This window comes from Equus caballus, chromosome 28 (genome assembly GCF_041296265.1).
Source record: "Equus caballus isolate H_3958 breed thoroughbred chromosome 28, TB-T2T, whole genome shotgun sequence".
NCBI classification, from domain to species: Eukaryota; Metazoa; Chordata; class Mammalia; order Perissodactyla; family Equidae; genus Equus; species Equus caballus.
In genome coordinates this window covers 15423114-15444223 of record NC_091711.1, presented here as the reverse complement: position 1 = coordinate 15444223, position 21110 = coordinate 15423114, and the positions used below count along the sequence as shown (strand labels likewise).

At 38.1% G+C, this 21110-nt stretch overlaps 1 protein-coding gene and 1 non-coding gene across 6 annotated transcripts in view; both read right to left on the bottom strand.

The window, feature by feature from the left end:
- Positions 1-21110, bottom strand: part of TMTC2 (transmembrane O-mannosyltransferase targeting cadherins 2) — a 393090-nt gene that overhangs the window by 87910 nt on the left and 284070 nt on the right. For 4 of the 5 annotated variants that reach the window (XM_001490789.6, XM_070254222.1, XM_070254221.1 and 1 more), the window contains one exon: positions 4861-4942. The exons of the other annotated variant lie outside the window; for it this stretch is intronic. In XM_001490789.6, coding sequence (XP_001490839.1) covers positions 4861-4942 — 82 coding nt within the window. The remainder of the gene's footprint in view (positions 1-4860; positions 4943-21110) is intronic. 5 annotated transcript variants of the gene reach the window in all.
- LOC111771139 (U6 spliceosomal RNA) lies at positions 13793-13899 on the bottom strand. The gene has a single exon (XR_002804807.1). It is a non-coding gene; the product is annotated as a U6 spliceosomal RNA (small nuclear RNA).

Genomic DNA, 21110 nt, shown 5'->3' with positions numbered 1-21110 from the left:
GTGTCTCCTTAAAATTAACTGTAATTATAAATTAATCATTACTTTTACAATTTGTGCCTTCCTATGCAGTTTGCAACCTCCACTGGAACAGGTCTCGTGCCTTGCTGTGTCCCTCCATCTAGCATGGTGCTTAATAAATACTGAGCTGGAGGAAGAGGTTCAGGAGCCGTCACTGTACAGCTGAGCCCTTGGACATGAACAACGTCACCCAGAGAGAGCATCAATCACGAAGAAAATGAGCCTAAGGCTTCACCCTTAGAAATACACAGTGGGGAAGTAGACAGGAAAAGAAGAAACCATCCAAGAGCTACATAAAAGAATACTTCTTCTCAATAGCACTTATCACAATCTGCTCTCTTTTAACATGTTTTTTGTTTTTTTTAAAGATTGGCACCTGAGCTAACAACTGTTGTCAATCTTTTCTTTTTTTTTTTTTTCTGCTTTATCTCTCCAAATCCCCCTGGTACGTAGTTGTACATCTTAGTTGCAGGTCCTTCTAGTTGTGGCATGTGGGATGCCACCTCAACATGGTCTGATGAGCGGTGCCATGTCTGTGCCCAGGATCTGAACCGGCAAAACCCTGGGCCACCACAGCGGAGTGCACGAACTTAACCACTCGGTCGTGGGGCCGGCCCCTCTCTCAACGTTTCATGCTTTGTCTTTAATATCTAATGAATTCCCATCTGCCCAGATTTATACATTGTAGGTATCTTGTAACAAAAGTGTATTGATTTAAGTTGTTTCAATATCCATCAAACTTACTGCTATGCAAGTAAAGTAAAGAAAAAAATGTATAATACATTCTTTCTAACAAAATGGTTTTTCTAGTAATTCTCTTAAAAAAAAGAAATGGAAGGACTTCACGTCTTGACTTTCCTTCTTGTGGCAGAAGCTGCCTTTGGGAGCCTAGGGAAGATCCATGGAGAATCCCTTGAATTACAGGCCCACGTGAGACACCAAGGCACCAGACCGTCACCTTTGACATTTATAGCCTAAATTCCATAAAGACTTCGCATGATTTGTTTCATATGGACATTGGAATAAACTATAAACTTGATGACATATAAATACAACATTATACTATTACTAATATGATAGTTTGAAACCTATTTTCTACACATTTCTTAAAATTTGTGATGAAAGACCAGTGAGAAATTCAGTATATACTAGAAACAACATGAAATCTGAGTAGTGGAAAACATTTTGAAAGCCCACATCGACCCTTTCACTTTACAGATGAGAAATCTTAATCCCAGAGACTAGAGGTACCACAGGGTCCCACATTTAGCCAACTTATTCAAACAACTTTATAAACCTGCTCAGCTTTCTTTCTTGTGAGCCAACCTGAAGAAAAAAGGCCAGCCATGCAATCCCTTCTCCTCAGACATAAAACTAGCGCATTCAAAATACAAATAACTGGTAGCGCTTTTAACTACTGCCTTCTAATTGCCATTGCAGGCAATATAAATTCCTATAATTCTAGGAATTTTGTCTAGTCCCAACTGGATGGTATTTTCCAAGTCACTTGTATCATTAACAAGCAAACCAAAAGCACATAATCACATAGGCGAGTGAATTTCCAATAGAACAAAACTCACCCACTCTGGCATTTTCATTGACATTTGCAAAAGCATTTAAAAAAATGCTCAAACAGCATGTTTATTTCATTTAAACATTTATTTTTAAGCTGACATTTATTATTCATTCAATCTATGGGTATAAATATCCTAAGAATATCCATAACTAGTAAGTTGAAGAACTGATATGAGAATCATAGTATGTATTTTCCTGGAAAAAAATTAATAAAAATTCCAACAAAACAACCTTTCAGTCAATTTTGGGAACTACATCCAATTCTAAAATGGAGAATATTCCTAACTGAGCTCAACCAACATTTATTGCACATTACCGTCAGTACAGCAATATGTTATATATTGATGGTGCATAAATGGAAAACAGCTCCTCCCTATTCCTCATTATCTTAGAATTTTCTAAAGAAGGTAAACGTATAATTTCAATATAAATATTTACATTTTCACAACTACTCCCAAGTTCAAGCCACCATCATTTCTCGCCTAAAACACAGCAATAGAGTTCCTCTAGTTCTACTCTGACTTTTCTCTAATCCTGTCTTCTCTACGTGGTCCCTTCACTCTTAGACTAAAATGCAGACTCAGCTTGGTCTACAGAGCTCCATGGGATCTCCAGTTTCCTCTCCAGTCTCATCTCCTCCCACTCTCCCTTTTGGTTCAATATGCTCCCTTTCTCTGCTGTGAACACAAGCTTGGTGTTGCCGGTGACCTTTGAATTTTCTGTTTCTTTTGTCTAAAATGCTCTTACCTGGCTCTTGAAACAGCTGGCTTAAGCTTTCAGATTTCAAATATCACCTCCTGAAAGATGCTTTACCTGCCTACTTGATTTCAAGACGTACCCCACTTCCCACCTCATCACCTTCTAAAAACGACACCATCCTGTTCATTTCCTACATAGTGCTACTTACTTTCTGAAAAAGAACAGTGCCTTGCACCTATAGATATATTTCATACCTATTAAAGTTAATAAAAACCCTTCCCTAAGAAGTTTAAGTGAAGTCATGACTTACATGAATGTGGCATTCTAAAACTGTGCATAGAAGGGCTTATTAATCAAAACTATCTATCTTCCCAATAACTTACCTGTCTGTCTATCTATCTACCAATGTTGTGAAAAGAAATGGAACATACAGGAGAAAAGGCAACGACAATTATCAAGGGACCCAAAATTTAGCTATCTACGACAAACTTGGCAAGTCAACTTCATTTCTCCAGGTTTCAATCTGCTTATTTGTACAAGAGAGAGGTTATATTAGATAATTTTAAATGAGCTTTCTAGTTCTAAATTTTAGTCATTTGAAGTAGATTTCCCCTAAATGAAAATCATTAATACTCCTTTAAATGTATATTTTTTTATAACCTGAGCACAGTGATATAGGAATATCAAGCCCCAGTTATGGGCTTCCTATCCATTTGTAGATTATTGTGCCTTAACTATTCTTTCTTAATGCCTCATCTTGAATCCTTTTCATTTCCTACTTCAGAGTGGGGAAGAAATATTGAAACTATTTCATAAAGCTATATTGAATTATGCAGCATTCCTCCTTTAGAAAATAAACGTACTTCTAATAATGCATGTATGCCAAAAAATTGTAAAGAGTCCAAGGGCACTAAGAATCAGTTTTCACACATGCATTTACAGAACACGTGTTACCACTATTTTCCAAATAACATATGCAATAAAGAATTTGTTCCACTTTCTGTTAAAATTAAATCCAAAAATTTCTTTTGGGAGCAATACTCTCTACTACCACCACTGGAAAAAAAATGTCAAGAGTATGATGTAATATAAAAATAATAATAATAAATAAAAAGATAGAAGTGGGTAAAGACAGACAAATCAGAACAACAAGGGGGCTCACTCTAATGCAATAGTGATTTTTAAAATTTCAATTCTAATGGAGTAATGATGAAGTTTAAAGGAATTGATTGTGAAAAATCTAGAGAGAATAAAAAAATTATGAGAAATAAGCTTAGAAGATGCAGTAAGCAGAATTAGTTTGAGGTAAAGGAAATGCAGGCAGTAAGAAAGGAAAAAAATTTTGTTTCATAAAATGCAATGACAAGAGGTCCTTTAGTGCTCAGAGAATATAATCATGGAACTACTTTAATGCACAGTATTTTGGGTATCTCAAAATAGTATGCATGAGAAAATGCTAATTCAAAATACTTCATATAAGAAAACCTATAAAAATAAAATAAATTCTGCAGCAAACTTAAATTAGTTGACCGCTATCTTAATATAGCAATAAAACTGCATTGTGAAACAAAATCGGAAGTGTTTATGCAATAAGTTGTATGCAATTACATGCTACGTTATACTGGAAAGATAAAGCATCACAAACCCAGGTTTATAAACACAGACACACCATGTAAATAACCAAATGGACTTGTGATTGGTCAAGTAGTTAGAAAATAGAAGAAGGAATTAAATATTATGCAAGCCTATTAGTTTTATTTTCCCAAGATTTAATTTCCATCTACCTTTAAGTTTATTACTTGATAAGAACTAATACATCAAAGCCAATAGTGCTCAAAGAAACATTTTTTTCCAAGGGATCAGCAAAAGTAAATGCTTTTAGGCTTCTTAAAAGCCATTCCAACTGCAAATGTCGTAGAAATAAGCACATTTTACCCAACACCAAACCAGCTACATTACTTCGCCTCATTTCTCGTGTGTCACTCACACATGACATGCTACCAATGAGAGAGTGGAGTGTGACAGAGTTATACAAGTTCACTCTGGACTGATTAAGGCCAAGGCTAAACTGAAGGAGAGAGTCATCCCTCACACGCTTTACATTTTATCCTTGACCCCACTCTCAGGCCTATTAGAGGCTGGTGTACATCTGTATCTTCCAGAAAGCGAGATTTTGAGGCCAAATTGTAAACTTCTAAAACTTCAAAATGGTATACTCAATGAGCGATACATTATCTTTCAGTATAAAAAGAGAGCTAATATTTAGATTATATACCATGCATCAGGCCAGGACTGAGATGTTTTCCTGGATGAGACCTCATTTAAACTCCACACTGAACTTGAAAGAAACAACTATGAAAATGCCTTCTCCATTGACGTCCTATGAAAATTACTAAAGGAAAATATAATGCACAGCCCTCTTTAATGTGACTGTTTTAAGCAAGAAGATGAGACTATAGAATGAGGCGAAATTTGCAACAACAAAGTCAACATCCTCTCAAAACCTAAATTTCACATCAACATTAATAGTAAATGTGGGGGACGTGGAAAAAACTCTCAACCACTCACCATAATGCATGTAACAGTTTCCTTTGGTGGGATCCAGCTCAATAGCCTTCAAGAAGAACTTTTCAGCCTCACTCTTACGACCCTTGAAAAACAGAGAAAATGGATGATTCAGCAGTGGATCATGAGGAATTCTTCATCTCCTGGGCCCCAGTGAAGGAGACGAACATCTGCTTGGTAATCATCATCAAAAAAAGTATTTTGTTTAAATCTAAAATGAAGATGATCAAGGGGAATAAGTCGAAAGAGAAGACTGAAGTCAGAATCCTGGGAAACACCAAGATTGGAAGAACAGATGGTGACAGTAAGTTCATCGAAGAGATCAAAAAGAAGAGGCCAGGGAGGCAAGAGGAAAAAGTGAAAAAACGGTTTCACAGAAACCAAAAGGATAAGATAGTGGTGAGGAATGGCGGGAAACATTATCCTTTTCTATTTTATTTTCTACCTTCAATTTGTTTCCTCTTCATTCCTTCTTCTTCCTTGTAAAGAATTATGGCCATTTTAGCTTTTGGGATGATGTTGTCCTAACCGCTCACTTTATATATGAAGAAACTCAGCGACAATTTGTTGAATCTCAACCAACTACTGCTTATCCTTGCTGCTGTCATTCAGGACTAAAATACTGCTATGAGGATTTAATCTAAAACTAGATCATCTTCCTAGCTATAGTTTTAAGGAAACATTACCATCACCCTAAGAAAATAAGCAAAAAAGTAAGGGGAAAGGCCTACAAGCAAAAACCTGACTTTTCATGAAACAATATCATAATCTAGAGACAGATCCTAAAATTGTACATTCTTCACCTGGTTATTGCTTCTGACTCAAAACTGCCTACAGGGTAACACAAAGGGGTGGCCTGAGGTAGGAGAATAGCCCAAGAATAACTTTCCTGGAGCGGTTCTGTCTTGTCTGGCGTGGTCAGAATGAAGACCCACGCTGACTGTGAGTGGTAGCAAGGTACTGGTGGTGTCCAGAAGCTGCGGCCCACAGTAAAGAAGAACAATCTTATCTGCTTGTTCCTTCTAATTTATATACTATCTATCACATGAACTTCAGGTGATGTTTTTTCCTTTCTTCACATATATTTTTAAAAGCACTGTTATAGAGATAAATTTTCCAAAGGCAGAGGTGTATAATTAACCTAGTATTGTACATTCCACACAATTTTGACTTATTTTTCTGTACACTCCCTCCTTTTTGTTCATTCATCCATTTAAAAAATTCACTCCGTTGCCACCTCCTTTATTCATCCCTTATCCTAGCAGGTAGGACCTGGCCCACAACCTCTGCCACCTATAGCAGTGGTCTATAGCAGAGCATTTAAGCAAATGATCAGACACTGACATCCTCATTTCTTCTTTCATTTTAATAATGCTACTCCAGTCAATAACTTCTCTTTAATTCACAAGGCTCATCAAATATCCAATAATTAAAATTTTAATTCCCTGAAATATTTCTTACAGCATTTTATCTTCAAAGAAAAAAAGGAAAGCACAGGCAAAATGCTTCCCACACACATCATACTTTCATGAAGTTAGTAAGAGTTTGCAAGAATCTTACCAAGTTAGGATTCCCTAAATGATCAAATAACTGTAATGAATCAGGCAGTCTAATGGAAGAGTTAGGAGAACAGATTCTAGGCAGGCAAAACAGCTGCCACATTTGTGTACCTATGTGACCCTGAGAAAATTATTCATCTCTCAGCTGTAATTTTCTCTATTATAAAAAAGATGAGAGGTGGAACACAGGGGATTTTTAGAGCCATGAAGTTATTCTGTATGATATTGTAATAGTGGATACATGTCACTATACATTTGTCAAAACCTATAGAATATATAACACAAAGGGTGAACCCTAATGTAAACTATGGACTCTAATTAATAATAACGTATCAGTACTGGCTCATCAATTGTAACAAATGTTACAACACTAATGCAAGTTGGTAATAATAGGGAAACTGTGGAGGGCGATAGGAGGGTGAGGTAGTATATGGGAATTCCCTGTACTTTCTGCTCAATTTTTTTGTAAAACTAAAACTGCTCTAAAAATAAAGTGTATTATTGCTAAAAAAGAAGATAAAATCTATTTCACAAGATTATTGAATTATCAGAGACAATACACATAAAGTAGTTATTATAGTACTTAATATATTGTAAGTTTGTAATAAATATTATTTTATATACATATACATGTTTAGAATGCAATAGAGTGCAGAGTTCTGAATGACAAAGAATATGTTTTGTTCTATACACAGCCTCAAGAACACATGGTCAGCCTTTAAATCATCTTTGGAAAATGATGTACAAGGAACTTTCAGAAGATGATGCTAAAAGAAAGATGCAAAATAAAAACCATCATCGGTAAAGAGTCTATACAAATGTTATATGCAAAGATAAAAAGGGTTTGTGAACTTTCTTCCACTTAAGTTTTTCAAGATAGAAGAGAAGAAACTGGCTCATTTATCAATGTCACAGTAAACAGGCAGTAAAATCCTTGCATGTAGTCCACTGGCACAACAGTAGTATGTAGCATTAAACACATGCACAGAACTCAAAGCACAGTGGTCTTTGGTTGCTCAGTAGACGGGGTTATTAAAGGTAATGAGTCGCACAATCTCTTTGATGCAAATGAACACATTGAAGGACAGAACATTCTTTCTACAGGGAAGTATGAAACCATCAAGCAAAAACCTATCTTTCTGCTTTGCCTATTTATTTAGTCAAGTGCCAAATGATGAGGAAAATAAAATCTTCACAAGAGTATATAAAATTAAAAGTCAACTCAATGTATAAACCAATCAGAACATGTTACTGGGTCTTAGGAAGTGATTATGGTGGCTGAGAGGTAACACTCTGTTTAATCAAATTTACTCTTTCAACTTTTACTGTTTTAGAGGGATGGCAGTTAAGAAAGTGGAGAAGAAGTAGTCACTTCTCAGCAGGTTTTCTTGGTGTCTTCAACGATGTCAGCATTTTCTACAAACAAGCATTATGGCGGAGCCACTGGTCACACAAACTCCTCACCTCAAGCACCATTACTCATTCTGTATATTGGTTGGGATGCTTGAACACATGTGGTGATTCCACAACCCTCAAAAGAGAGATCGTGGTCAGCTGTGACAAATAAGGGAAAAATGATTTGAGAGGCTCGGTTTCCGTGCCAGCTCTGCGACTTATTTGTTTGTTCCTTTGTTTTTGTTGGTTAAAAACTTTTATTGAATGCCTACTATTTGCCTTGTCCTGTAAGTACTGGGGATACAACCACGACCAGCACAGAGTGCTTGCCCTCAAGCCACGGTTGCAGGAGGCACATAATGACCATATAACCCAAGAAGTAGGAAATGAGTCATGGAACACTGTGGGCAAACAATTAATTTCCCCAATTCTCACTCAGAGAACTGGCCGAGAGACAGACAACACTGTGCGTGAATCTTGCTGCCTCCACTAATTTAACTGTGTGACTTTGAGTATCTTTTGTAACGTCTCTGAGTCTCTTTTTCCTCATTTGGAAAAATGAACATAATTAATACCAGTTTTCAAGGGTTGCTAAGAAAATCACAAGTCAAATGGAAATAACTAGCTTCAGATCTGGCACATACAGCTCTGACATTCTTTGATTTTTCTTCCTTCTCCTCACACTCCTCTAACTCCTCAGAAGAATTCTTTCTTCCAACTTCAATGCCGCTGTCTGGTTGCTAATTACCAAAATTCAAAAATCTTTTTCAGAATTTCACATCAAAGTAGAAACTAAATTTCACAATTTCCCTATAAAATGTCTTGGATTCCTAACACTTTCCCCTCAGTCAAATAAAAGCCCCTTTCCCATCTAGAGTGCTACGACAGAGGTCAGGTTTCCTGACTCACGGAACTTGATTTCTCCAGATTAATATTCCTTAAACAGAACTGTTTTTATGTTATGCCCTTGCTCAAAAATATTTTAATAGCTCCTTATTTCCACTCATTCTATTTAATAATCAATCAAATTTTCACAATCTTCCACAAGCTAGCACAAATCTTCTTGGATAAACTCCTAGACCATATCAGACCGCTCTCCTCATTCACTGCAACCGTCACTCCTATGTCTTCCCTTCATTATTTCTTCTGGTCTGAGACGTTATTCAGTTTTTTCCACTCATTCATACGCATTTTTTGCTTCAAGTCTCCGTTGAAGTCCCACTTTTTTGTAAGGCCCTCTGTGATGGCTCCAATTCCCAGTAATGTCCCTTTTCTTTTAATGGTGATGACATGACTATTTTTTAAAGAGTTATTACTACTACTCTAGAATTCTACAACTTGAACTCTAACATATTCAAAGTCCTTTCATACATAAAATAAGGCGGTTGGCAAGTGGAATTTTAACTTTTGCAAAATATAATTCTAGGTAAGTATTTACAGTTTTTACATGACCATCCAGTGTACCCATACATAAAACAGCAAAAACTCAGTATACTGAAGCAAAAATCAACTGACAGAGCAAAAGATTAGGAGGTCAAGAACATAAAATAGAGCTAAGAAATACTTGGTAAATACTATTTTGATTCTAACATCAGAACTTTGAGCAATTCTAGATTAGACATTCTCTGCAGTTAGTATATTAGCACTGATACAAAGAATTAACCAGCTGGCCTTTAAGCAGCACAAATGACTATGGGATCTATTTCTGTCTGGCAGTAATAAAACATATACATGTAAGATAAATATTCAAAAAAATTTATACAGCCTGTTCCACAGTGGGGGATTAGTCTTCAGCTAATTTATTTTGTTTTCTAATTAAATTGGCTGCTACTACCGTTGTTCAGAAACAGGTGCCCACCTGAGTGGGTGTGCTAGGCAAGCAGCACCTCTTCTGATGTGTGATCATACTTTTTGCCAACTACAAAATATAAAAATAGATACAAGTATATTTTTATACACACACACACACACACACACACACACATTCCCCCCCAAACAATCCTAGAGCTCCCACTTCAAAAGCACTCAGGGACACTAAACATAGAAGAGAACTATAATATTATGGCTTCAGGGGTTGACTCTGTGGCTGAGGGGTTAAGTTCTCTTGCTCTGCTGCAGCGGCCCAGGGTTTCGCTGGTTCAGATCCTGGGCACGGACATGGCACCACTTGTCAGGCCACGTGGAGGACGTGTCCCACGTGCCACAACTAGAAGGACTCACAACTAGAATATACAACTGTGTACTGGGGGGCTTGGGGGAGAAAAAGCCGAAAGAAAAAAAAAGAAGAAGATTGGCAACAGCTGTTAGCTCAGGTGCCAATCTAAAAAATAATAATAATAATAACATTATGGCTTCAGCTAAAAGTGTTTTATTTTAAAAAGTAAACCATACACCAAATCTTGTACTTATTTTTAGTAGCAAATTACTGATTATATGAACCATTATATCAACTTATAAGTGTGTCATAGCTCAGAACTATTTTACTGAATGACATCTCAAAACATCTAGACTTTGCATTGTATTATGAATATATACAAAAATGCAATTAGCGTATTACTCTTTTCCTATAAACCAGATTATTCCCATAAGACTTGCCTTTTCTTCACTAGCCATTCAAGTGTTCTGCAAATATAATGACCAGTCAACAAATAAACAGGCTACCACCATTTTCTTTATATAACATAATGGCTTATAGTTACTCCTTAGATATTTAGTTTACATGTTCATAGGTTTTCAGTAAAGTACAGACCTGTGAACAAAATAGTAATTTCTCCATTTCACATCTGGAAACTGTCACATGAACTAAGATCTATAAAACTATAAAGAGTTCCTCAGAACTCGGCCAATTCTCAACCAAGTATTTATATCCTAACCAGGCACTACCCATGTCTTCAGCATTGGTAGGAACACCAATTAGAATGATGCAAAGAACAAACCAGAGAGTTTCCCTTCCGCGGCCTACTCCTTCTTTAGGGTTGACTGTGAGTTTGGGCGGGAAGCGTGTCCTTCCGCAGCTGTGTATCTGGCAGCCACTCCCCTACATGTAGCGTTTGCTCTTTGGAATGTTTGACAATTGTGAATGTCGGTCATTTTTCACAACCAAGGAAAATCACATCTTCATTTCACATTCAAGTATATACCCACCTGCATAATAAACAAGAAAGGGAAGCAGCCAATAAAACAGGTCCAAAAGCTTATGTGTAATTTGGTGAATGTGTTGTTTAAACACACATGTGTGCAAAAGGAAAAGCAATTAAACAGTCCTGAAAAATTAATTTGCGAGGACCACCATTTACAAATAAAAGGAGCATTATTTGATAGTCTGTTTTAACACCACATTGCTTATATGTGGTATCTACAGGATATAAAAGTGTTTCCTCTTCAAAAGAAAAACAATCCTTAAAAAAAAAACCCCTAACACTTCAACTAATTCCTACGAAACAAGATGATTTACATGGAACCACTTTATTCTAACATCCTGCCTAGTCATCTTATATTGTTAACCAGGGTTAACAGTCAGAGGCAAAGTAAGGGACAGGGGCAGCGGTAACTTTCACAATGAAATATTTTATCTCCATACTACCAAAATAACTCCCCCATCAAATGGTCACACTTAAAATTTGACCATGACATTCGTTTTTGTTTTTAGGGACAGGATAAAATTCTTCTGGAAACCTTTAAAATAAAATAGAATAAGGCTACCAGATACAAAGATGAATGTGGTCGAATAGTTTACAGTAATAATTTGTGTTTTTCCTCCCTGAATTGTCCCCCAAGTCCCACTTTCCATAAATGTCAGGCCTTTTGTGACCTCTTTTCCTAAACATCCCGAAGCAGAAGGTACCTAAAAGACAGCTGAAATCTATTGTCATAAGACCTAAGCTCACTAAAAAATGATGCCAAGTGACACCATGGGCAGCTAGTGTTGACAGGGAGCGCCTCACATTGTTCAGGGGCAGAATCAAGAGCAGGTGTCAAGACCTCAACAGGGAGGATGGCTCTGTGATATGCCTAGGGCAAGGCTGAACCCCAAACCAAGACTCCCCTGAGCAAACTTTCCCTGAAACCCATCCCACATCCAACTGCAGAGCCATCAGACTTCAAGGTGAAGGTATCGGCTTAGACCAAGTTGACCAGGGCAGCCTCCTTCCCAATTTCTTGAGCACCATTAAGTCTCCCAGATTTAGGTGAACTTTTGGGAGGGGAGGGGCCCACAAAACTGGCTGAAATTCAATGGCTGACAAAGTGAGATAAAAAACCACAGTACACTGGATTTCATTCAAAGAAGATAAAAAAGTGGACCATCCACATGGAGCTGAGTTTCTGGCCTGAAAGTACCAGACGCATTACATGAGCAATGGGCACAGATAAGCAGTTTGCAAATGCCAACAAACTAATGGCCAATATCCCTATAAAAACATGTTAAACTTATTCAATATTCAATTTACCTAAAGTGCAAATAAATATATTAAGATGCTATTATTCATCTATCAATGAAGTTTCCCCCAGAATAACAGAACTCAGTATTACTAAGGGTTCATAATAATAGGTGCTTCAATAACACATGTAAATTATAGTAAAATGTGATAAGATCTTCTTGAGGGTCAATTTGACATGTATCAAAAGGCTTAAATCACAGATACACTTGGGTCAAACAATTCTACTTCTAGGCATTTGTCTGAAGGAAATACCTGTAAATACAAAAAGGTGCTATTCATTTTCATTGTAGTATTGTTTATACAAACTCAAGGTCCACCAGCATAGACTTGGTTAACCAAATATAATTTCAATGATACTACGTATTGATTAAAATGATCTTGTAGAAAATGACTTAAGCCATAAGAGATCTTCATGATCCACTGCCCAATGAAATAAGCATTGTAAATTGCAGATTATGTCCTAAGTACAATTTTTTTTTGAGGAAGATTAGCCCTGAGCTAACTACTGCCAATCCTCCTCTTTTTTGCTGAGGAAGACTGGCCCTGAGCTAACATCCATGCCCATCTTCCTCTACTTTATCTGTGGGACGCCCGACACAGCATGGCTTTTGCCAAGCGGTGCCATATCCGCACCTGGGATCAGAATCGGCAAACCCTGGACTGCCGAGAAGTGGAATGTGCACACTTAACTGCTGCGCCACTGGGCAGGCCCCCTAATTACATTTTTTAAAAGCCTGAAAGAATATTTTAAAGAAGAACCTAGCACTACTTGTATCATTGAACCATTTTACTGCTGGGGCTTCAAAGATAAATGAGAGGATTGTTCCCTTGGTATTTCAAGACTGATGGGGAAAGGAGTACACATCTAGGGTAGACTGTCAAAAAGTGGCGCTGTGTTAGTGTCAAACTAAGTGTCTTGAGAACACAGTATAACTCGATCTACTGAAAGGGTAAGAGTAAGCTTCAGAGATGTGACATTTGACTCCACAGAAATGGATTAAGCTCCTGCTATGTAACAGGCTGTGTTCCAGGTCTTGGTAATCAAGACAAAGGTCCTGCCCTCCTGGGGTTCACATTCTAGAAGTGGAGTGGATAGTTTACACATGAGCAGGTGACACTGTCAGTCTTAAGTAATTTGGTGAAAAATAGTGTAGGTTAAGGAGAGAGAGCAATACACAACTGGGCGTGGGGTGGGGTGACGTTTGATAAAATGGTCAAGAAAGGCCTTTAGTGACATTTGAGAAGTGACCTAAGTAAAGGGAGTGAGCAGACCATGCTGGCATGTTTGGAGTGGTAGGGCCTAAGAAGAAAACCAATATGGTGGCAGTGGAGTAAATCCCACAAAGAATCACAGGAAACAAATGTGAGAGTCAGAAGGGCCCAGATTGTGTAGAACAGAGTAGGCACTGTAAGGAGTTGGAATTAATTTTTCTTTTTTGGTAGTGAAAATCAGTTTCAATATTGGATGCTGCATGTTGCTTTGCCTCATATTGTTTTCTTGGTATTAACCAGCAAAGGTTTGAACAGCCTCCAGGAACTGCACAAAATATGAAATGCTTCACAAATTTGCGTGTCATCCTTGCACACGGGCCATGCTAGTCCTCTCTGTATCATTTCAATTTTAGTATATGTGCTGCTGAAGCAAGCACTGGGGTTTCTTTTGACTAGGAAGTAACAACATGGAGTATTTTAAATAGAGGTACAACACGATCTCCTTTAGATTTTTCCAAACACATTCTAGATTTTGGGTGGAAAACTGACTGTAGAGGGTGAGGAAGAAGAAACAGGGAGACCGCATAGCAGGCTGTTAATACTCTATGGCTAAGACTAGCATGGAAGCGGTGAGATGTGCTTAAATTTGGAATATCTTGAAGATAGGTGGCTGATGGACTGGGTGTGGTTATAACATAAAAGCAAGAGTCAGAGATGACTCTGAAGTTTGTGGCTTGTCGCATCTAGGTGAATGCAGGTATCATTTATTCACACGAGAAAGACTGTGTGGGAACAAGTGATGGTAGGAGGGTGCATGTGAAGTGGAGTAATCAAGTTCTGTTTGATTAAGATGCAAGGGCAAGAAAGTATGGAGGACTAATTCAGAAGGATTAGCCAGATGGGAGCCCACAGAGCAAGCACTGGCAAGGAAGGAGAATACCAGATATCCGGTACCTTGCATGAGAAGAACAAACAAGAAAAAGATAGGTAAGAATGCCGGGAGGGGAGCAAAAATGTGAGAAAACAAAAAACACAAAAACTCCTACATTTTAATCATATGTTCAATAAAAGAGAAAAAATACATTGAAAAGCATTATAAAATGTAAACATATAGGGCCATTTTAAATAATCATTTAAAGTAAGTAACTTGCTTTCATAAGTATTTAAAATATTTGATAATTTAAAAAATTTAAATTGCATGTTGCTCTATATATGTAGCTTTGACATCATGAGTAAAAAAAGTTAAACTTTAAGATACAAATATAAAATAGCTAATTTCTAAATACTACATAACTGAAGGTGTTGAGCTTATTAGGATTTCCTGTTATATTATAAGGTTTCATTTCCTTTCTACATCTGTTCACTTGTATATTTTTTCCTTCTAGCTGAAAGCAGTCGTCCACACATAGTGCAGTAACATTTCAGTGGGAGAGAATTAATTGTAAGATACAACCATATCTTAGGCTCCATCTGGGCAAATCGCTTAGGCTGTTACATTGCATTGCTATACTAAGCTCAAAGTCAAGTTAAAACCGACATCTTACCATAACTCTTCTCCATCCACAATATCAGTTGATGAGAACAGTGTTCAGATAGCTCCAGAGGGGAAGGGGGTAGGGGGAGGAGGGATAGGGGTCATTAGGCACATGTGTGTGGTGATGGATTGTTAGTCTTTGGGTGGTGAACATGATGTAATCTACACAGAAATTGAGATATACAATACACACCTGAAATTTATATAATGTTATAAACCAATGTTAATTCAAAATACCTAAATCAGAGAGGTTAAAAATAAAAGAACGGATGGGACCGGCCTGCTGGTGTAGTGGTTAAGTTTGCATGCTCCACTTCGGTGGCCTGGGGTTCACCAGTTCAGATCCCAGGCATGGACCTACACACCACTCATCAAGTCATGCTGTGGCAGCATCCCACATACGAAAAACAGAGGAAGATTGGCAACAGATGTTAGCTCAGGGCCAATCTTTCTCACCAAAAGAAAAAAAAGAAAGAAACAAAAATAAATAAATAAAAGAATGGGCTTTGCACTCTCTTGCTAGCCCACACTTGGGGAAAAAAAATGTTTGAGGAAGTTGTGAAGTAAGTAGAAATTTTGTTTGAATCAAATTTATAATTAAATTACAGATAAATATATCCTAAAATTTTAGTTGAAAATATGCAAATCATTTTTAAATATTAAAATTGGCTATTTTTAGACTTTAGAGTAATGCATATAACTTATCTTTGAATCACAAACCAAACAGAAAAATATCTGTTTTTAATTAAAACAACAAAAATTGTTAAATTTATTCACTGATTTCCTTAATTCAACAAGTATTTTTTGGTACCTATCATGTGCCTAGCACTGTGTTAAGTACTAGGATGGAAATGTTGAAGAACGGACACAACCCCTACCCCGTGACACTTCCCAAACTGTAGCTGTTATGAGCATGACACCAGGGCTGTGAGTTTCACTGAGAGCAGTTGGTTTGACCTAGCTGAAGTACTCAGGGAAGGTTTCCAAAAGGATGGCTGCTTGATCTAAAAGTCTAAAAGAAGTGTATGATTAACTAGTTGAAGGGGAGAGAAAAGTATTCTAAGTAGAGGCACAGCGAAGGTAAAACCTCTGTGGCAGGAACAGAGAAAGCCTGCATGGAGATCAGGTTGAGGGCGACAGAGAGGAGTAAAGGTGGCCCGGAGGAAAACACAGGGGAGAGCAGCGCACACCTGGCTTATGGGTGATGTCTATTGTGTAAATATTGCTCTGAGAGCAGTGTGGGTAACAGCTGGAATGGGAGGAAAAGGGTAATTAGTCCAGGCTTTTAAAAAAGAGTGATGGTGTTGATAATGGAGATGAAGATTAGTGGATATTTAGGTAATAAAGACAGAATTACCGGATGGATAGGAGAGTTAGGGAGTGCGGTGAGAGAAAGAGGTAACAGAGATGACCACTAGGTTCCTAGAATGCGAAACCGAAGGAAAGCTGGTAAATAATGGGAAAAGACCAGCTGTAGAGAGGAATCTTGTGAGCCTGGCTTAGAGAACTGTAGAGACTGAGGTACCTCTGAGACATCTGAGATGTCAAGGATGCGGTCTGTTAATCAGGTGGAATCAAGAGGCCGAAGGCAAGGCAGACAGTATTTCCAGAAAATAGCAGTAGTCAATTATGTCAAATACTGAAAAATATCCACTGAATTTAGTGACACAGAGATCACTGGTAACTTCAGTAAGGTGTATTCCTATGGAGGTCTTGGAGCCAGAAGGAGTGGGAGGAAGCCTGGGGGGGCCCCCCCGGGGTGAGGAAATTGATACCACGATTGCAGGTAACTGTCAATGTATCTGGCTTTGAAGGGGAGGGAGCAACAATGTCAGCAGAAGGGAATGAGACATTGAACATTTTGAAAGAGAACATAAATCACAACTGAGCATACAAATTAATGTCTAGGGGTTTTTTCTTAGTTTAATTGAAAATTAGAAGGAAAAATATCTCCAAAAATCTATTTTTAGAAGTCTCAGATAACTTTCCAATTACGGCCATGGCTGAATGAAACATGCTCAGGATTCTCCAAGCGAGTGTTTTTCTCCTGGGTGCTCTGACAACGCTTCCTACTTTTGTTGTGACACTTACCATATGTACTCTAATTACCATTTGTTCTCTTCTCTTCTAATTGTAAACCACTTTCAGAGAGTTGTTTAATCAACACTTAGCGAAGGGCCAGATGCATAGTAGGTGGTCATAAATGCACGAAAATGTTAAATATCTTGGGAAAGCAAACACTGAAAACACACGTCTTAAATGCATGCTCTCATTGAGAAGTATTGTTGTCTGAGTGATAAACAGCATGGCTTCCAGCGGGGAGATCTGATTAAATCTTGAGTCCTGAATGATAGCCAGAACATCACCCTACCATCACGGTTGTCAACACCTCCTTTGCACAAAGAAACAAAGAAACCTCAAATTTTATCAGCATTCTGTGTTCCATAATATGGCACCAAAAGTTCATAGAAAATGGTTTCCAATAGGAAACTTTAGTTTAGATTTAATCTTGGTTAGGGAATTAGTGCAATTGGAAAGCCCCGAATCTTAGCTATTAGCAACAACCCCAATCATTCAGCTGGGCTGTTTGTGCAATGGGTGCTTCGTGTTCGTCACGACCAGTTTCATCAGCATTCACCGAATCACTCCATCCCAAACTGTTTAGCAATAAATCGCATGGGAAGCGGCTACGCTGATTGGCCCCCACAGAGCCGGCCTTGGCTCACAGAGCTCAGAGCTGACATTCGTGCTGCAGAAGTTTAAAGCCCATGGGGGTGGTTAGGAAAACTGCATTGTGAGAGTGGAAAAGCAAGAACCTCAACAACAGCTGCTCTGCAGCTGGGTCACAAAGGAGAGCAAGAAATCCCTCGACACCATAAAAGGTAGCGGATGATGGGAAGGCAATCTCGGTGCCTCCATTTGTCACTGGCAGGGTGCCACTTGCTCTCAAATCCAAATGCTCTCATAAGAGGATAAAGCCAGATGTAAATAACTCCCTGATTTTATACTTTTTTGTAGAAAGCTTCAGCAGTAAAGGATATAAAGCATTATTCAATTCATTTAGACAAAATTCTTTGATGATTTAACCAAGGTACTGAAGAGAGCACTGTATTCAATAGGAGAATGCTGAATCTGGTTCTGACACCAAGAAGGTGAACAACCACGAGAAGCCACTAATCGGAATGGGTTTCATTTTCCTCAGCTGTCAATTAAAGGTACTGGGTTAACTGAACTCTACTGGTTACGATGCTCTGTTTAAAAAAAATGGAGTTCAACTCAGGCGAAGTAATCACTGGTTAAAAATTCAGATTAAAGCAAAGTAAAATTCTTAATTCATGTGATCTTTTTTGATTCCATTGCTTTCCAGTCCCTGATAGGAAAGAGGAATTGGCCCTTTTCCCCCAGATCCAGTCAGCAGACACTGAGATTGGGGAGAGTAGCTGAGACCTAAAATCAACCGTAATCTATTTTATGTAGTAATGTATGGAACTAAACAAAATTGGGATAAATGATTCATTTATCTTCTTCTGAAGATACCTCTTTCAAGGTGAAGATGCCCATCAAGGGTAGAATATCCTACAAAGGTTCCTACACCCACCAGGCTACATATATATTGAAAGTGTACACTGTGCTTGTAAGTAATTCTAGTTTGCCTGAAACTGTTTTGTCCATGCCCACAGTGTAAATACAACAGTACTCCCTTCCTGGTTTGGACAAATATTCTATAGCTATGGCAATTCTTGTTTACCTTTCACAAATATTCACCTAAGTCAGAGGACTCCAACGATGGCTTTTATGACTCTGCAATGTCCCACCAGATAAAACCACTCGGCTCCATTGGCAGCATCAGTGAGGTCTCACTGTGACCTCAGCTTTCCATTCCCCCGCACACTCCTAACAAAAAGGCATTAACAAAGACATCCTTTCACAGCATAAGACCATGTGATATCTGTTAAGCATAATTAAATTTCCCCTCATCTCTGCTTCCCAAAACACATTTTTGAAGTAGTCTGTTGTTCTAGAACATTGCAATTCTACTTTCTCTTTGTAGGTTCTAGAAGAACAGAACAAGAACAGAAACATTACAGAGCAGCTTACTATGTGCAAGGCACCGTTCCAAGCACTTTATGTGTATTGTCACATTAAATCCTCATAACACACCCGAGATACTATTATTACCCGTTTTACTAAGAAGAAACTAAGGCATAGAGAGGTTAAGCACCTGGCCCAAGGAACAAAAGCTTGCTCTGGCAGAGCTGGGTTCAAACAGAGAATTTGGCTTCATGGTTTGTGCGATTACATCATAGTCTTGGTCCAGAAGTTCACTAACAGAAATCATTATGCTATTTCCAGATAAAATAGAGTAGGGGTCCACCTATATACTCGTGCATCCACCCATCCATCCACTCTTCATCACATATTTAGAGATGACCTACTATATGCCTAGAACTGTGTCAGGCACTGAATAGATGAAGATAAAATGAGACAACTCCTGCTTTTATAGACTGAGTAATATTGTGGTGACTCTGCAGGCAGGCCCTTACTAATTCCAACATACTACTTAAAAGGGCTCTTTAGTTAGACATATGTATAGTACACAAGGAAAAAACAGAGACCAAGGCATCTATGCTGTCTGAATGCGTCAGGGGAGGTCTCAAAAAGGAGATGGCATACTTCAGATGGCTCACAGATGGAGGAAAAGTTGGCCAGGCATCAAGACAACTGACTATCTAGTGAGTGCAAGTACTGGTGGCTTAAAAGTTCCTTCACAAGATCCAAATTAAGACAATTATTTAGAGAGTCAGTCTAATGGAGACATTTTTCCTTGTTTTAACACCATTAAAAGGACCTGCAGCTTACAAAGGTTAATTTGATACCAACCAACTCAAAGCACATCTATTTGACAAAATAAGTTATTTAACTACTAAAATTACCAAATTTCTACTTTCTGTAAAGCTAATCATTCTTGAGCCATCTTCTGTGAATAATAAGTTTCTGTGAATTACAAAGAAAGAAAGATCTCTTGAAAACAGCATTGTTTGTTAGCAACACTCATTGTCTTTCACTTTTAAAGTGTGAAGTGACCAGCGATAGTATATAGAAGATTACAGAAACCTTTAAACTGGGCAGAAAGAGGGAAATACACAGACACATAGCAAATGGTCAGAGGCTGGCACATTACCAGCAGAATGAGTTTTTATGTATAAATGTGTATGACAAGCCTATCATCGAACTGGATCACTCCCAGGTCCTAACAGTATAGTGTGCTAGCTGAAGCATACACACACAAGTTTTGGCATTATTACAAAATAAAATTCTCTTTCTCACTCTTTTTCTTACAGTAAGAGAAAATGTGTAATATCACAAGAAACTGTGGGCCACTAACAGGAAAATTTGAGTACAGAGTTGACACGGAGATGGGGAATAGAAAGTCTGAACTTATTTGCCTCTAGCTAGACAATTTAATAGTAGTTTGGCTCGGGGCTAAATTATCTTTGTCAACATCTCACACCCTGTTGACCTTGGTAGGAAAACATGCTATGAAGGCTGCACAGAACTCACTAAACATCAACCTCTCAAATTGTCTTCATCACATTCTGCAGTTTAATTGACATCTCAGTTGGCAGGTTTATCTATGAGATCCAGGAGGGACTAAATTGACACTCCAATCACAAGAGCATTTTTACCGAAGTAATGCGGAAGTTTATAAGAGGGCATGTAGTCAACTTGACACCATTCCTTGCACGACTGCTACAATAGAGAGCAGGCTTTGGAAGAAACACATTGACTTACTCAACTTCTCAAAATGAGATGCATGTGCCCTTTAGGGACGTGGTGTCATGCCACGAAAACCACAAACATGGCACTTTGAAGCCTTGGGGGAAAATGTAAACTATTAAATTACTAAACTGTTTAAAACAGTTCTTCTTTTAAAATAAGCACAGATATGTGATAAAAAGAGGAACATGGGCATAGAGGAAAGAACACAGGTTTGGGAATTGGATGGATCTGAGTTTGCTCAGCTCCTTGAGAAGAATCCCTAAAATAGCTGGGCTACGTGGGCAAATTGTTCACTGTCTCCAGGATACATTACAGGGATAAGAACAATCAAAT